Source organism: Fusarium subglutinans (genome assembly GCF_013396075.1).
Source record: "Fusarium subglutinans strain NRRL 66333 chromosome Unknown NRRL66333_c0000106, whole genome shotgun sequence".
Classification (NCBI taxonomy): domain Eukaryota; kingdom Fungi; phylum Ascomycota; class Sordariomycetes; order Hypocreales; family Nectriaceae; genus Fusarium; species Fusarium subglutinans.
In genome coordinates this window covers 13,763-31,564 of record NW_023502169.1, presented here as the reverse complement: position 1 = coordinate 31,564, position 17,802 = coordinate 13,763, and the positions used below count along the sequence as shown (strand labels likewise).

The 17,802-nt window shown below is 47.8% G+C and overlaps 5 protein-coding genes across 5 annotated transcripts; 3 read left to right on the top strand and 2 right to left on the bottom strand.

Annotated features, from left to right (window-relative positions):
• Positions 1 to 203: 203 nt before the first annotated feature.
• On the bottom strand, positions 204 to 1,174 carry FSUBG_7972 (uncharacterized protein; the record flags this gene model as incomplete). The annotated part of the gene is made up of 2 exons (XM_036686332.1): positions 204 to 1,064; positions 1,115 to 1,174. The coding sequence occupies 2 exons, from the start codon at positions 1,172 to 1,174 to the stop codon at positions 204 to 206; spliced, it is 921 nt and encodes a 306-aa protein (XP_036536494.1).
• A 5,969-nt stretch (positions 1,175 to 7,143) lies between these two features.
• On the top strand, positions 7,144 to 7,695 carry FSUBG_7971 (uncharacterized protein; the record flags this gene model as incomplete). The annotated part of the gene is made up of 2 exons (XM_036686331.1): positions 7,144 to 7,392; positions 7,516 to 7,695. 2 exons carry the CDS (start codon positions 7,144 to 7,146, stop codon positions 7,693 to 7,695), a joined length of 429 nt encoding a protein of 142 aa, XP_036536493.1.
• Positions 7,696 to 10,553: 2,858 nt separating this feature from the next.
• FSUBG_7970 (tRNA (adenine-N(1)-)-methyltransferase non-catalytic subunit) lies at positions 10,554 to 11,320 on the bottom strand (the record flags this gene model as incomplete). The annotated part of the gene is made up of 3 exons (XM_036686330.1): positions 10,554 to 10,730; positions 10,799 to 11,194; positions 11,315 to 11,320. 3 exons carry the CDS (start codon positions 11,318 to 11,320, stop codon positions 10,554 to 10,556), a joined length of 579 nt encoding a protein of 192 aa, XP_036536492.1.
• Positions 11,321 to 12,395: 1,075 nt separating this feature from the next.
• On the top strand, positions 12,396 to 13,766 carry FSUBG_7969 (uncharacterized protein; the record flags this gene model as incomplete). Its single annotated transcript, XM_036686328.1, has 1 exon — positions 12,396 to 13,766. One exon carries the CDS (start codon positions 12,396 to 12,398, stop codon positions 13,764 to 13,766), a length of 1,371 nt encoding a protein of 456 aa, XP_036536491.1.
• Positions 13,767 to 15,794: 2,028 nt separating this feature from the next.
• Positions 15,795 to 17,549, top strand: FSUBG_7968 (triacylglycerol lipase V precursor; the record flags this gene model as incomplete). Its single annotated transcript, XM_036686327.1, has 1 exon — positions 15,795 to 17,549. One exon carries the CDS (start codon positions 15,795 to 15,797, stop codon positions 17,547 to 17,549), a length of 1,755 nt encoding a protein of 584 aa, XP_036536490.1.
• Between the last annotated feature and the right edge of the window lie 253 nt (positions 17,550 to 17,802).

Genomic DNA, 17,802 nt, shown 5'->3' with positions numbered 1-17,802 from the left:
GCGTGTGAACGACCTTTAAGGGCATCCTTCCACTCACTCTTATCCTCATCCAACTGCAATGTCGAATAGCACGACCCATGTGCCTGGAAAATTGATTTGATATCGAGGTCCTCTTTCATCTTCTCATTTCTGTCATCCATGGTTTGACGGCGGATGGCACGTACGGCCATGGCCATATGGAATTCCGGCTCAGGAACCTTCTTCTAGTTACTCACCTCAAAGTCGATATTCAACAATCCCAGATTCTCGGTTATTCGGAGTGGTTTCGAAAGAGATTGAAGATTGTCGAAGTTCCGATAAGGGTAGCAAAAGTGCAGAGTGACCAGGGCTACCATCGAGAGCTTGCAGAACCTCTTCATGGCTTTCATCCAATCATCATAATGCTCGTAGGCAAACGCCCAAGAAGCAAGGAAGTATTGGTCAACGCCAATATTTTGCCAAGCCATCAGTTCTGGTGCTCGAGGAAGACAAGTCGGGTCGAAAATGACTAGCTTGAGGTGAACCCATGGCACGATGGGCAAAAGGCGTGGTAAAAAAAGGGTGGTAATCAAGATGTTCGTAAATCGAACCAGTGACTCAGGTGAATAGAAAATGAACTGCACTCCTTGTAGGAGTTGTACTTTCTGGAAATTGGGGCGCTTGGCGGATATGGCTTCGAACGGAATGGCTTGCCCGTTCTCTGGGACAGTGACTTCGAGCATGCCGAGCTTTGTTTTCTGATGAAGGCCGTGTTCATCTTGCTTCAAACAAAAACTTCTATGCTCGGCGTAAATATCCTCAATATGATCCTGGAGCCAAAATCCGAAAACTTTAGAATTGTCTGGTTCCGGCAGCTGGCTCAAGACTTCAGGCATCTCAGTGTAGGATACTTCTTCAGGAGGTGCATCCTCATGTTCTGTGGCAGAGACTACTGCCCCACAGGGCACATCATAGTTGTTGCGTACTGCGGTGGAAGGTGTTGGAGAAGAGGATACCTCTATGCATTCGAGTGTTCTGGGGGGCGTGTCTGGCCGGTTTTGCCGGCTTTGCTTTTGCTTCTCAGTGGCAGGTTTTGCAACCGCAACCTACTCGAGTAATCAGGTATACAGCCGCTTTGACGGACATAATGGCTTACCGAGTCACGTAATTTAGAAGTCGGCTTCCTGGTTCGTTTAAGTCGTGGAGGAACGTACATGGTATTAAAGAATCTTTGAAACGTCGACGGGCCACAATGACGCGATGTCGAGAATCGTGAGTTGTAAATGAGGGGATAGCAAATGAAGATGATGACCTATTGTGATGATGAGACTTTCGAACCCAATGGAAACAGTTGTGTTGTCTTAAAGCTTAGGAGGTGCAAGAATGAAGTAGACATGCGTATCGACAAGTGAAGGAGAAGTAAGTGCAAAGGGGCCTCAGCGTAAAGAAGCATCAGTCGGTCTTGCTTACCAAGACAATGACATTGTAAAGGAGATGGCGAGTATACCGACAGTGCTGAAGCACCTCATTAACCATTAAAGCACTCTCAGTTCCATGTATATAAACTGTTTCAACTCGTGTTTGCTCTTCTCCTCTCACAGTTTCGTCCCCTCTAGCCAGTTCCATCATAAAACGTCAATGAGCTCGTCTTGTTTACATGCCATCCTCTCCTTCCATCAATTCACCTTAATCCTGAGTCCCAACGATACATGTAAGGGGCTCCTGAGACTCTTGTCACAGAAACGCCTTACATTCAAATTTCATACGAACTCCTTGAATTCAGCCCCGAATTGCGAGCGACGAAGAGGAGATACAGCAACCAAGGCTACTATACCAACGGAGGGCAACGCACAGAGACGTACTCAGATAACTTAATCCATTCATAATCCAATGGTCTTTCTATTCAAACTCTACATAGAAATATTGATTTACATACAAGAACCCCCTAAAGGGGGCGCGAAACCTTCTGCTCAGATCAAGGTGTAAAAAACGCTAGTCTAAAGACCTCTTAAGTTGATCCTAAATTTACCTAAATCTTTTCAACACTTAGGATAGAGACCCTAAATTCAGTGCATTCTGAGACCAATGGAGCAAATATTCTGTGAAGTGGACATATGAATTATGTCCAGTTGTGGATTGTATAGCATACCCAGAGTTAGGCCAGACGGATATGGATGCAGGACTTTTCTAGGTACAGATGGAGTGCTCCTAAACTTGAATCGTTCTGTGGCCATACACAAATGTGAAGAGGATGCAAGAAACTGTGCTGGATAGTATTTGACTGCTTATTACCCAAGAGCAAAGACTCCCTTCTTCCTTAATATGCCGTTTGGTGCCCTGGGTCTGCTATTTCCTGGTCCTCAGGCCACCTGCCCTCGACGGCTAGAAAGGTTGACTGCGAATTGATAGCAGGGGAGTGTGTATTGTATATGTGTGATTCTGCCGTATAGGAATAAGTATATCGCTTCTTTATGAGGTTTTTCTATAATAGGGGATCTTAATGTCTTTTTATGTCGCGGAAAGACTTGAAGACAATATCTCACATCCAACAAATGGTCTCGAGATAGCTGGAGAACGGAGTCTGCGCCTTCTTTTCGTCTATCTAATCTCTCCTTTCCTGATCCTGGTTAATACCTATGTTGTTTTCAATGGGATAGGTGTCTGTCTAGCTGTTTTGAGGGTTTCATCCGCCTTATCTGCTGGGAGCTGGACACGTACCAGCAACTGTGTCTGAAATATGGAAGAACGGCGGGATGAAGAGAAACCCACTCCGTGACTTTGATGGGCTCATGTTTGCTATAAATAGTCTTGGGAAGACTATGAGTGAGCGAGGGAGGGAGGGGAAGAAAGATTCGAAGAGGTGTGAAACAGAAACACCAGCCATTCCAAACAACCAAACTCCAACAGTGTTTCGCCGTTGCTTTAACTCCCGCTGACGTGCTTGATAGCTTCCCATCAGGTGCGGTGGGAAGTTCTAAAGGGATATGATATATCTAGTTTATAGAAGAGTGTTAAACGTTTGCGTATAAGATGCATATAGAGCTTGGTAAGTGTTTAGCCATTAAAGTCGGTGTTTCTTGGCGCCTATCTCACCCACACAACGTGGTGTAGGTAGCGACGGATCATTGCCTCCACAAATAGTGTGGCTGTAGGATGTTAGGGTGAGTGCGTGGAAGGAGTGTTATTATAGATTATATCGCCTTCGAGATGTTGTTTTCTCGGATCATAAGATGCTTCATCTTCTTGCATCCAACTCTTTGGGTCGAACCCGGTCTCTGAATAACAAGCAATGAAGCCCCAGAAGTCTTGCCAAGTTGATCTCGTAGTAAAAAAGCCGCCGACGGTGAACTTGCTTCATGAGGGACAGTCATAAAACAGCTGGATATTGCGGGTTCGTTTCTTTCTTCCAGGGCGCGCCTGAAGTATGGCACCATAAGTGATGCCGAATCACTGCATTGGGGCTTTGAAATTGCGAATTCATCAGAGCCCCATGATCTGCCAGTCACATAAGATCCCTCCACGTCTTTATAAATATCCGGAAGCTCAGGAAGGAGAAGATGAGTGTCTTGAGGTGGGGCCACCTTGTTAATGTTTCCAGGTCTTCATCTGGAATGTAAGGACGGAAGAGATTAAGGAAGTATCTGGCACGTATGATGTCTGTTCCAGACGTGTGCTCTAGGTTCTTGGACCATTGGCGTAGACGCTTTGCTAGAGTTTCTATATTTCGAACATTACTTATGAATCATGACCAGCACCATCAGAAGTGCCTCGTTCCTCCAAACGTGTGCGGTGGCCACATGATGTCGAAAGGCAGGGGTTTTCATGGTCAGCTTTTCTCGGTTATTCATAGTGTCAAGCTTGTTGCTAGCTTTTGCTGACCCTGAACGCCTTACATTTAGTCTCAAGACCTCTCCTGGCTCTCTCATCTGGTTTCTGGCTGTCTTCTCGAGTCGGAATCGTCATCTGTCCCTGATATAGGTATGCTGAGTAGATATACATTATAGAACAAAGAGTTGATCTTTCCAATCAGCTTTTCATGCTCCATAGTGTTACCACACACCAAACTCGTGGGTCGTAGACGTAGCTCTGTTTTGATCTATTCTCTCGTTGCTTGCTATATACGACAAGGTTGTATTGATGAAAGGGCGTGCTCTTGAGCATACTGTTGGCGACTGAGCTCTATTAAGTCTGTTTCTTTGTCTGGATTGGCATGCCGAAAATCGGTTATAATTTCCAGACTCCTCCTGGCCTTGAATGAAATCATTGATCTGGTCGTCGGAAAGAAACTTGTCGTTATGAGTTCTCGCGATTCGTGATATGGGATATATATGTTACATCAGCTGAGACACGCTTCTGGCCCTGTGAGGTGACGTTTGCAAGAAAAGGAAAATACTGATTGACGACTCCATGTATCGTCTCCAAGACAAACCACTTCACCTTGAAGAAGCGCAGAAGGAAATGCAGGGCAGATTGGCCCATATCTCGATTAGTGACCCATCTGTCAGTGCGAAGTGTTCCAGATCTTTATAGATGCTAGACAGTTTTGAGTTGGCATTTGATAGACGTAGTCTAATTGCTGAAATGTACGATATGAGAGGGCATCAATCTCTTTGCAACTTGGAGCATATCTCAAGTCCAGAGGTGCGCTGGGCAAGCACCTTGCTCAAGATGGTGGACGATACCACTGGCAGCATTGCAGTGGGCCGAGCAGAATGGGCAAGTTACTCCTCTCTGTCCACGCCGTCTTCTCACGTTCGGCTGTTCTGATCGTTGGTCGGGCTTCTTCCTCGGCTTCCCGTCCGAGTTTGTCTAAATAATATAGCTCGTGTTTGTAAGAATTTCACGCTTAGAAAAGGTAGGATATTAGGTAAAAAAGACAATACGTCCAGTCTAGGCGTGTCACCTCGTCTCGGCCACCGCGTTCTTTCCAGTAGCCATAGACAGTTTCGTGATCGATTTGTTGTAGAAAGTCCTCACGTTCCCAAGACCGTGGACTGTCGTCTAGCCCCTGTGGTGTACTGAGGTGGCACTTTGGCCGCCTGAGGGTAGTCAGTAAATAGGCCTGCGTTCATCGCCGCCGGATCTTTCAGGGGGCTTTCGGTGACTTTCATACATGGTGAATCGTGCATAGTGCGGGAGCATGTCTTACGGCAATCTTTCTAGATTTACCGGGTGAAACATGCTGATTATTTGATCTTACATCTAGACCTAAGATGTATCGACGGATATTATGAGTCGTTTCTTCTGCTTCACAATTCATCGAACGACAACTGTAGGATCCTGGATAGGAGGGGGCTCCGCAGATCCGGCGCAGGGATACTAATCTGGTCTGGGGCATCTCCATGTGAGGGTCCAGCCTGGCTGTGAGGTACATATAGTACTCCGTTATCGTCATCCCTAATGAGGTCCTGTATATGCTGGACCCTGATATTGACGGTATTCAAGTCTCTTTCAGATTGGCTCAGGTGTTGACTCTGTTTGAGACGATGGCAGATTTCGTCCACAATCCCGTAACATTCTTCTCTTTCCTTGGCCAGATGTCAGGTCTGCTTTTTGATCTCGAACTTCTCCCTAATCTCGTCGTGGAGACCGTGGAGGTTGGGATAGTCTCTTTTCAAAGTCTCTACCAGGTTGGCAAGCGTCTTGTGAACTGAATATTATGCTCATGTGTAACCGAATTGAGGGCTGTGATAAAAACATATCAGACCGCAGAGGTTCGGGTGGTTGCACTTCGTCAGAAAAACCGTCGAGCTCTTCCCAACTTATCCCAGACTCATCCAGGAACTTTTGGAATTGGTAATTTATAGAATAGGTTTCTCTTGTCTTGTAGAGAGTGCCGAGACGAGCTTGAAAGGCGTTTTCCATAATCCATCACCAAATCGTTTATATCAACTCAATCGCCAATCTATCCTTTATCATTGTTTCTTCAGCTCCCAGTCCTTATCTCGCAAAGCCTCAGCGGGGTTGAAATAAAGGGTACAGGATGTCTGCCAGACGGGCAGACTCCATCTGCAGCTCGAGTCGGTGACTTATGTTCTCGTGCAAGACTTTCGGGAGCATGTTTGGCGATGGGGGCAGGGAGGACACGTGGCAGAAGTATGATAGGCTCGAGAGATGGTGGAACGCCTCGCCGCAGAAGTAACACTCGTATTTTCGTTGCGAGTGTTGAAAGCGAGAGCTGTTGTTTGACAGTTTACTGTTTCCTGCCACACTGGAAGTCTGTTATAGAGGAGTTCCAGGTTCTCTCAGTTGATTTTGAAAGACATAGCGTATGCGCCGTCTTCATCAGAGGCGGGAAGGCCCTATTCCAGGCTATTTTCAGTCGAGCAATGATATGTCTGTGTTGAGCTCATAGACTTCTCTGCATGTTGTTCAGTCCCTCTTAATATATACAGAAAATTGAATTGTTTTCTTCTGTTCTGAGCTTGTGTCTGAAATCCCAGCTATTATGTGAGATCATCTTTCTCATTGGCCTTTTTGTTTAGGGCTTTTAATATATGTGTTGCAGTCCAGTTTCTTTTCACATGTTCGCCCGTATTTGAGGGCTGCCAGGAGCTGAGGAGAGAGAGCTTATGGTGACCCCAGCCTGTAAATAGTATATAGTTCTGGAACATCCCAGTCAAACTTGGTGACCGCGTTCAGTTGAGTATCTCCAGACGAATACTCAATAACTGCGACTTCCCGCGGCTGACGAGTGGCCATGGAGAACTCTGTGTCGATAATAAGCAGGCTGCAGGGAGGCATGTTCCCTTCTTAGCACACATGATAAGAGAGGGAAGGAAATCTCTGAGCTGTATGCTGATCACGAGATAAGGTTGGTACCAACGTACTCGTCGAAAGCCATCTCAATGGCCTTCCGGACTTCGTTCCTTTGTACATACTCAACCCAAAGTTTATGGGGGAAATATCTGCGGATCAACTCCACAACCGGTCTCATTGTGGTGATGAGAGGGCTCAGATAAGATGTCATTGGTGCTCGAGAAGATGGTTTGGAAGATGCTTGACTTTGTCGATTCGTTTGAGGGCTCGGGTCATTCTGCTCAGCATTTGATGAAGAGGTAGCCCCTTTGAGCGGCCATGCTGTTGAAATATGCCTTATATACTTTGATACAGCCGCCACGCTTGTGGAGGATGGAGCGTGATTGCTGCTCTAGAACTGCCAACATGTGAATACCGGTGTCCGTGATGACCCTAGCAACTGTTCTCGTGTCAGTTCACGAACCCCCCACGCGACCCGGATGGACATATCAGAAAGTTCTCCTAGTCTCGATCGACGACGATGAGGAGGTTTCGGGCATATCCTCTATATCCTTAGTTCCAACACGACTGGGGGTCAGGAAAGGTGATGCCGTTTACAATTCTGGCGTTGGTGATATGCTTCCTATCTCGCTTCCTTCTGAAGAAGTCGTCGACGGTCGCATTCTCACAGAAAACGTTGGTGACATAAGTTTCCATCTGCTGCCCATACCGGTATATCCTTCCTTCAGCCTGGTCTTCCCACGACACTTTCTACCAAGATCTACATCGAATAAGCACATTAGCACTTTGTAGATTTAGGCCTTGGCCTCCAGCTCCTCGACTCGCAAGAAGGATGCGGGGACGAGGACAGGCATTGAAGTTGACGACAGTGGCATTCCTATCATCTGGATGCAATCGTCCATCGTAGTGGACGACGTGTATCTCATCGTTGGTATCGCCGACATGGGCGCCAAGTCTCGCATGGAGAATATAATATAATAAAAAGAAAGAATGTACTAAGAACTCGTGTTGCTCTTTGGCGAGGTATGGCTTAGTCTCCGCTTTGCGTCAATGGGTCCTGATCTAGTATCTTGAACAATGAACGCTCGAGGTGGTTGGGTAATATGCAAGCCTTAGTCCCTGAGAGTCCTTCTTATTCTTAAAAAGATTGGCCTGAATCAGAATGTACTCCGCGACAATCTCCTGCAGTCTCACGGGTACAATTGGCGTGGCCCAAAACTGCCCGGTAGCGAAGCGATCTAGCCAGTGGGCGCAATAGAAACTCATAGGGGGCGTTCCGAACCCGGTGAGTTCAGAGATGTGTGGAAAGGTGATGTGCACAATCTTGTCATCGATGAGCCAAAGGTTCGATATATACGAAGCATTCGTGGCCTTGCCCAGGGTTGTCGTATATGACATGGGCGAAACAATTGCAGGTTCATCAAGGTCTTGGCCAGCGAATAGTTTTTGCGATCGCTTTATTTGTTCCAATCTTGCTTTCCAGGTCTTGCTGGCGTCAATTGAATCTCTGCAAGACCTATGAGATCGACAGTGGTGGTGATAGTATAAGACTAGAGGTAGGGGTTGTGGCATGCGGCCGAAATGTCGTGGCCTCCGATATGCCGAGTAAACGCCATGCGTGGTATACTACAAGGCATAGGTACCCCGTAGAAGGGATATCAGTAGCAATGGTAGTAGCAGGCAGTGTGATACTTGATGCAGGATGTGAGTCATCCTTCCCGCGTCTTTATGTCAAAGTATTGCTTGATGCAGGAGGCGCCAAAGATGTGTCCGCAAGGGAGGATAACGGCCCGAACGTGAAACTTGAACGCGAGAGTCAGAGCTTCTGTGTTGCGGTAAGTGACTATAAGACTTCATGCTACAGTCGACTTACCGTGTAGAAGGGATAATGCGAGGCCACTACCTCAGCACAAGAAGGCTTCTCTAGCCCAAACTCCTTTTGTCTCGAATGGAAATATCTGCCTGCGGCGGCGAGGTGTTGGCTTAGTGCGTATAATCTTGCTGACGTCGGTAACTAAGGTAGGGGGAGTATAGTAACACCGTTATATATGGTGCTAATAGTCAAAGGGAAGATGGAATATAATGTTTACTCTGGGCTTCTTGCAGTCAGCCATTGCAAGGCTGGTACCGAGGCAGATACTTGTATGCCCGAGTCCCGATTGCAAAGACGTTGGCTATGTTGGCGTGATATGGGGAAATCCGCTAATACGGTTGTAAGGCGAAATATTTCTGCATGTTGGTTCGCATCTAGCTGTACCAGGTATGCCACTCCGTTTGATGAGATGAAACTTGCCCAGAGTATCAGATTGTCTATCATACTCGATCGAGCTGACATGGCATTCTTCCGAGACGTCCTGGGCGAAAATAAACGCCAACTCTAGTTGATCGAATTGAAACGGGTTGTGAGGCCGAAAGACCTCGACAACCATCTACATCATGGTGTGCAGATTCCTCTGGACGTTCTCATATGTCCCGTCATCGTTTTTCTGGTAGTCGAACCTCTCGAAATGACGAATGCGACTCCATGAGTACCTTATATGGCTGCTTGGAAAGAGACTCATTGTATATAAGACTTGATGAAGGCGAGACTAAGGAATATCTTATCTTGCATGAGCAACTTGGAAGGGAAAGGGGTTGAGGAGAACTGATAATAGTCTTGCCTCGTGGATATGGAGGTTGTCTAAAATAGATGTAGGGAGTGTCCCAGATCGCTGTTTCCGACAACAGCTTCAAAGTCTTGGTCATCCAACAAGTCAATGTTATCCTTGACCGTCTGAACAATCTGGGTCGTGATCAATTGAGTTACTTTTGGGTTCGGTGACGCTGAGATGAAGAGTCAGTGTACAATGTTCGCAATAAATGAGGAAGTGATATGTTTATAGCGTACCGTATAGTTTAAGAGAAATGACTTTGTGAACAGGCGGTTGAGTGGCCAGGCTTTGTTCAACAGAAGAAACAAAGATAGACTCCGCCAACCCTTTTGTCTGTTATCCCCGCTCAAGTTTGGGAGATCTTCGTGGGGAGCGAGAGCTGTCAGAGTTTCTTGACTGGGTAATTTTTGCCGAATTTGGGGTGAGTTCGAGGAGTGTAGCGTCTCCGTCGTTCACAGTTGAAAGCTCTAGAGTAGATGCAACCGATCACGGGGGCTGCTGTTGCTGGTGATGAGAACGAAGCGAAATGTGTTAGTCTCCCCTGTGTCGATGTGATAGGAGGAGAAAGGTGTATAAAGATGTCTTTGTATAATATAAGGTCTGGTGGTATGTTGTGAAGTAAACTGTGACTCTTGGTCGGGGAATGTGGGAGAATTTATAGTCAGAATGAAAGCCTTGATTGCTTTCTATTCAATCAATATGAGGTCATTCAACAACTGATTGTTGAAGCGAGGCTAGCGGTAGCTAAGCTGCCTAAACAATCGCATGTGTTTTCTTGGAAGCCTGATAATAGCATTGATGTTGGCAAGCAAACCAGTATAAACATGATGGCCCTGATTGTCAAAGATATGACAAAGGAGCAGTACCAAATAGCAAAGACCTTCAATCTCAAGTCATAAAACACGCGGCTACTTTTACGGTGACTTAGAGTAAACTACAATAAGTTATAATAAGATCTGATGAGTTATGGTGGCTGACTGCTAATGTGGTAATCTTGACAGGTCTGTGTAGGCGGTTCATTCTGGTCGCTTGGAGCAATCTCAAGTGTCCCGACTCTCCAAGTACTGAGAAGCCGACAGAAATAGGTCAAGTAAGTACTGAAAATGTATTTTGTATGACGCCAGCTCCTCGATTTGGTGATAGTCTTCTAAAATGCCTTCTCTCCCCTCCCCCCTTGCCAATACTCTACAAAGACTTGCCCATGAACTTTCTCTTGGTAAAGCTCAACCACCACTTGCTAGGCTTAGTTTCATCCTCATCATATACTCTAGCGAGCAATCTAGACGCAAGCTCCTGTCGAACCTGCGACATATATTGCTTAAGCTGCTCCGCTTCTTGTCTGTCCCTAGGGGGCTCGTACATCTACACTCAAACATTAGTAAACCGGCCAATTCGTCGTGCTGTTCGAGTTTGAGTTTGGTAAAACATACCTGGTTGAGAGGCCATGCAGGGTCTCCAGGAATAGCAAAGTTAAGGTCAAGCGCCAAGTTCAAAACATCCTTCTGGGCATCTCGCAGAGAAGCCTGAGGTCGGATCTTTGTCAGGCAATCGCTGACAAACCAGATTCCATACACAAGCAGACGATCGGCGGGGCCTTGGATCTCAAAGTTTCGGAAGAATGTGTTGGCGCGGAAGAGGGCGAGGACCTCGTCGAGGATGTCGTAGCTCTCGCTGTCGGGGTCGGGAGACTCGTTGGCCGGCAGAGGCGGCGAGGGGTTGGGCAGGGTGTAGGCAGGGCCTCTGGTCTTGGTACGGAGAGGGAGGAGAGGGAAGTTGCCGATTATGCGGGGGATGTTGGGATCATTGTTGAAAACGGAGTTGTATGCCTAGAGAGGTTGTTATTGTTAGCTTGGTTGATATATCGTGAGATGCGGTGATGCAATAGGAGATGGTGGAGTGTGTTTGTGTAGTTATTTGTGAAGTTTGGGTGTTTGGTTTGGACATACCGGCATCTTGAAGAGCAATTATCAGACCAATTCCAGTATATCAAAGCTGCTTGGGAGGGAAATGGACAAATCGGCGCAAGATACGGGCTGATTGATGCTGAGTTGCGCTTCGCTTCGTCACCGGCGGGGCTACACCAACCTGAGCTCACCAAGCTCACTCACGGGCTGGATTGATGTGGGGCAAGGCTGGCTGGCACCCAGAGCAAAGTTGATGCCTTAATCGGTGGATTGTCCATCAGGCTACAAATGATGATGTGGCGCAGCACATGCGCCTCCCTTTATGGCTGCCTAATGCGAGGGATGGCTGCTCACGTGAACTCGCTACTCATTCGCGCCGATTAGCTCCGCGACGAATCACGGTGGCGACGCGCTTTTTCCCTCGTCCCTCGTGCAGATTCTTCCTGGTGCAGATGCAGGTCGTATCCACTAACAACTCATACCTAAGAGTGAAAAAAAGAAGCCTTGCCTTGCCTTGCCTTGCCTTGCCTTGGTTTCACGCCCTAAGTGTGATTCATTCAGTGTCACCGATATTTCCTCCCTCCCGTCTCTCCTCTCCTCTCCCCTCCTTCCACCTTCTTTTTCTCTTTCACTGAAGAGTCTACTTTTTAACAAGAGTTGCCTTGTTCTTCTTTTTGCTCATTTCCTATTGGACACTAAGGATCTCCCCTTTTTTTTACTTTTTCTGTCAAAAAGACAAGGGCGACGCTCGTGCCAGACGCTAGCGGAGAGCTTGTCACTGGAAAAGACTGGAGATAAACAGGGAATCGTTAAGGGCGCGTCGCAGAACCAAGGCTCGCTCTACAACAAAGACTCGAGAGAAGCATCTGGCTTCAGGCAACCAACAAGCGCTGAAAGAGTCATCCAAAGGGAGGCAAATACAGATCGACTATTCAATCATCGGATGCTTGCATTTGAGTAAGTTTACGCTATTCTTCTGTTCTTTTTCCTCTGACATCAACGATATCCTTCCTCCCCCCAACCAACACAACCCATTTACACGCAGCGCTAATCAACCCCCCTTCGCGACAGTTCTTTATTCGGCAACGGCAGCTTCATCGGACAGCTGCGCAGTTTGGTGGATATGGCGACTTCGCAATCTTCTTCTGCTATCTCTTCGACTTCACCGTCGCGCAACGGTAACGCTAACGGTGTATCACTGGACACAACGCCCTGCACTTCACAGGCGCCCATCGTCGCCCCGCGAAAAAGGCGTCCGCAGCGCATCTACCGGCCCGCAAAGAACTCGCTCTACGATATCTTCCAGCAACACGCCGGCACATCGCTCTTTGTGCGACCCATTTGTTGGACGGATCTACACGCTCAGCTGCTCGGCGCGAGATGGGAGGAACTGCCGCCGTGCGATACACCTCAGCCGTCAGCGGCTCCAGGCACACCACCATCGCGAGGACATTTGAGTCCATCGAATACCATCATCAGTCTTAGCAACGCGCTCACGCAGATTCTCCTGCCCGACCCATTGCATCCTATTCTATCCTCAAATGCTGTCAAGTCGGTCCTCAACACACTGTGGCCTACACCTTTCAACAAGCCGCAGTACCTCCCCGAACTCCATCTCTTCTTTGGCGGTCGCGTTTACCGTGATGCTGTACGCGCGCAGCTTATGTGGAATTACCCTTCTGAGGAGGCAAAGTCTTCATACTCTTCATTCAAATCAGTTTCAACGCGACCCGCTGAATCCTTTAACATCTCAACACAGTCCTCGCCAAACTACAGCCCCGCCAACCTACCTATGATCTGTTACATCGGCAAGACTCAATTGGCTTCAGTCCGAAACAACCTTTTTCGCGTCGCTTCTGGACCTGGACGAACCTGGAACGAGCCCGTGTTTCGCCTTCAGCAACTGCGAGCCCGTATCCTCGTGCCTTCGAATTCCGATCACGATGCCCACTTTGTGGGTGTCTTTCTAGGGATGGCGCAGAAGCACTTCTACCCTACCCCACCTATCAGTGGCAGACGCGACTCGCGCATTTCACCAGGACAGGGCATTCCTCCAAGCCCCAACTTTCACGACATCAAGCTGAAGATTCTCACACACGACATTGATACATCCGAGTTTATTGTTTATACTGGCCACATCACAAAGGCGTTCTTGGAGAAGTTCCACGATCCCTTCAAGGCTCCAGCTGACGATGACGACGCTATTGTTTCTGGTCTCAAGATCGAATACACAAGAGTTCCCATCTGGCCGATTCTGGGGCTCCGAGAGAGACTGGGCAAAGCTCTAGGCCAAGAGATTGTCGGAACATTCAACCCCGATGAGATCGAGACATGGGAGAAAGATCCTGAGAAACCAACTGGCGAGAAGCGCAAGCGAGATGTCCTCACCGAAGTCGTCAGCAGTAGCTACGAGGAAGAGACCGAGGAAGAGCCAGCAATCGTTTCAAAGAAACGCTGTCTAAACGAGGGCACACCTGTGGGCGTGGTGATGTGAAAGCAAGCTAAATTCGGTGTATGATATGAAACTCAGATGGGATGGATATACCCCCACGGTTTAATTTTGAGGGCAACAGGACGCATTCGGTATACACGATACATTTGGCTGGGCTGGACTGGACTGGATTGTCTTTGGGATTGCATGAAGACTCAATCTGCCTCACAGGCACGCATGACATGGGCAACGGCGCAGGGTTATCAGATAGTCGACGGCGCAAGGTTAGGTTATCAGGGTATGTATGAGCAACAAACAGCATTTGGCTTTTGGGGACTGGTTGTGAATTGAATTGAGCTTTCAGAGGGACTGAAGTGAGGGATAGGTTTAGGACATGTGCATACATATGCCTTTCTTGTGGTTTTGATCTTTCTAGCGAGATGGTCTGCGTTTGATGACGAATTCAATGACATTTCTTGAGCATTGCCCTTGACACTTTGAAGTCAGTTGCTTTTTGGGTTGTTCGCGGGGTAGAGCATTTCTGACCATTAGTAGGCTCGACGCGAGCCCTTCAACTTGGATCAACTTGGAAGCCAACTCTCACTAGCAACCACTTGTCAAAGTCTCTTGCAAGGAGAAACACATGTCTATCCATTTCTCTTTAACCTAACGGACTCAGTCCGAACCTCGGAATGCTGCACGACTACACCATCTTCTTCAGCTCTGCTTACAGGAAAGCGGAGATATTCTGAGTTTTCTCCAGACCTTGATCCGAACTTGCACTTGCATATCTTAGTATTCTTTTAGGAATGGCATCGTGAGAGCTTCCTATTTCGAACATCGGAGAATGGTTGTGTGTGTGATGGATTAGCGGTTGTTAGTTAAGTCTGATAATCTCCAGGTTTTGATCGCAAATACTGCCATTTTTACACTGCCATGGTTATAGTACCTTGTCTTCGGATAAGGCTGAGTTGGTGCTGGGTTGGGTTTGGGCTTTTACCTGGTAATTAACAAGTTTTTTTTTTTTTTTTGGTTTCTACCGCTTAATTTGTTTCAATTGTAACAGGCTGGGGTTGGGTTGGTCATGTGTGATGACGTTCTTGATGCGAATGTGAGAACAGGGGGATAGGTATTGGATCTATACGCGGGATTGAAATGGCAGATAGTGAATAGATTACTCGAAATAGACATTAATCCCTCATAAGAACAATAATATCCTCGTATTGATTTAGCTACAGACCGACATTTCTAATCCTCCCCCGCATTCTTGTTGCTGTATGTATTCCCCGGACTTGGACAGGTCACCAGGGCCTAACTTGACTTAAACAAACTACGGCAGACAAGGATCTCAGGGTCCGGGGTATGACCTCTTTTCGACTTACACCAAATGCCAATGCCAATGCCAATGCCAATGCCATCTTTGATCAACTTTGCTTCCCCACCATCAAACTATTCAGTCGTTCCCTCCGGTACCACCATCTTCTTTTTTCCCCCTACATCTCCACCAACCACAGCAAACACACTATCACAAAAACCATTCAGCTGATCGTCGATCCCTCCCCCTCTCCACGTGGATAGACTAACAGGGACGACATTTTTCTGCCTCGGTCTCGTAGAGTCAGAAACTTGGCAAATACACCATGGTTTCTCGTCTGGCAGCTGATTTCCCCACGGGGAAGCGGGGACTGCACTCGGCTCAGGGACTTCTTTTGGACTGATACTTTTGTGAATACGGCGATGGCTTCCACTTCTGGGGAATATGCCTTTGAGGAAAAGATGCAAGTTCACCGTCGACGTCGAACCAGGGTATGAGAGGGAGAGAGAAACTCAATATATTGTGGGAATATGTCAAAGCGGGAGGGGACGAGCGCGGTGTTGCTTGAGAGTTCAAATTGTGCTCATTTCCCGTGTGAAAATAGGATCAGCAATTCAACTGAGACAGCGGGATCAGTGTCTGTTGGCTCGTTGTCTTGACGCTTGAGACACTTATTAAGCTTTGTTGCGTACGGCTCTCTCCGTGGCGGTTCAGTTCAGACTTTGTTCCAGCCACTCCTACATCCTAGGCTATCAGTCCTACAGTTGAGCTTCACAATGAAGTTTACAGGTCTTGTCTCTGGCTTCGGCCTTCTTACGGCTGTGGTAGCTGTCCCAGCTCCTTTCCCTGCACCAGATGCTATTCCGCATCTTCAGCCTGTTGAACCAGCCACGCCAGCTCTTGAAGAACGAGCTGCCAAAGTCACAGTCGCTGTTCCCTCTGGAACTGTCATCGGCTCAACTTCTGGCACTGTTGATTCCTTCAGAGGAATTCCCTTTGCGGATCCGCCGACGGGTTCTCTGCGACTCAAACCGCCAAAGAAACTATCCAAGCCTCTAGGCAACTTTGATGCTTCAGGACTTACCGGCCCGTCATGTCCTCAGATGTTCATCTCATCTGGTGCCCAAGATGTCATCTCCAAGTTTCTATCAGACTTCTTGGCTATTCCCTTCCTTACTCCCATCACTGGTCAGGAGGATTGTCTTACCATGACTGTCCAACGACCGGCTGGTACCAAGCCTGGTGATAAACTCCCTGTTCTGTTCTGGATCTTTGGCGGCGGCTTTGAGCTTGGTTCGAGCGCTATGTACGATGGAACTAGTCTCTTGGGCACTGCCATTGACCAGGACCAGCCATTTATCTACGTTGCTGTCAACTACCGCGTCGCTGGTTTCGGCTTCATGCCAGGTGCCGAGATCAAGAAGGACGGAAGTTCGAACTTGGGTCTTCTTGACCAGCGCATGGGTCTTCAGTGGGTTGCCGATAACATTGCTTCCTTCGGTGGTGACCCTGACAAGGTCACTATCTGGGGCGAATCCGCTGGTGCCATCTCAGTGCTCGATCAGATGGTCCTTTACGGCGGTGATGCCGATTACAACGGCAAGCCCCTTTTCCGCGGCGCCATCATGAACTCTGGTAGTGTTGCCCCCGCGGAACCTGTGGATAGCGATAAGGCGCAAGCTATCTACGACGCAGTTGTGAAATCGGGCGGATGCTCTGGATCTTCTGATACGCTCGCCTGTCTTCGTGGTCTGAGCTACGACAAGTTCTTGAACGCAGCAAACTCTGTTCCCGGACTCTTGTCGTACAACTCCCTCGCTCTATCATACCTCCCTCGCCCGGACGGCACTGTTCTTCCTGATAGTCCAGAAGCACTCATCGCATCAGGTAGTTACCACGCAGTCCCCATGATCAACGGCAACCAGGAAGACGAAGGCACTCTCTTTGCTCTCTTCCAACCAAATTTGACCACTACAGCCAAGTTTGTCGACTATCTTCACCAACTCTACTTCCAAAAGGCCACCAAGGAGCAATTGACCGCTCTGGTGAACACATATCCCACCGCCCTAAGCGCAGGAAGTCCCTTTCGAACATCCCTCCTCAACGAAGTCTTCCCCATGTTCAAGCGCCGCGCTGCCATCTTCGGCGACTTGGTCTTCTCCCTGACCCGTCGAATCTTTCTCCAATTAGCAGCTGAGCAGAACCCCGACGTCCCAGCATGGTCTTACCTCGCGAGTTACAACTACGGCACGCCTATTCTCGGAACGATGCATGCTTCTGATCTGCTACAAGTCTTTTATGGTCTCTGGCCGAATAACGCTATGCGCAGTATTAGGACGTACTATTTCAACTTTTTGTATAATTTGGATCCTAACAAGGGCGTCACCAAGTATGCGAATTGGCCAGAGTGGAAGGGGAGCAAGAAGCTTATGTGGTTTGAGACGGCGAATAAGAACAGTATCATTGATGATAACTTCAGGACGGCGCAATATGATTGGATTTCGGACAATGTGGATGTTTTGAGGGTATAATTTAGGACACAGTTATGACTAAATGTATATGCCTTTGCTTGTTCAAGATGAGAATGTCCACATATCGCTCACTACATCTCCTATGACTGCCCAAGAGCTGTGTAGTTTAGACCATCCATGTCTATCCTCACTTTGTCTACAATGTTCCAAAAGTCCTGTCTGTCACTGAAAGCTTTTCAGATATTGAAAGCCTAATATTTCATTATCCAGCCCTTCAAAGATATGCTCCAATCAAATTCTACTCTACAGCCTT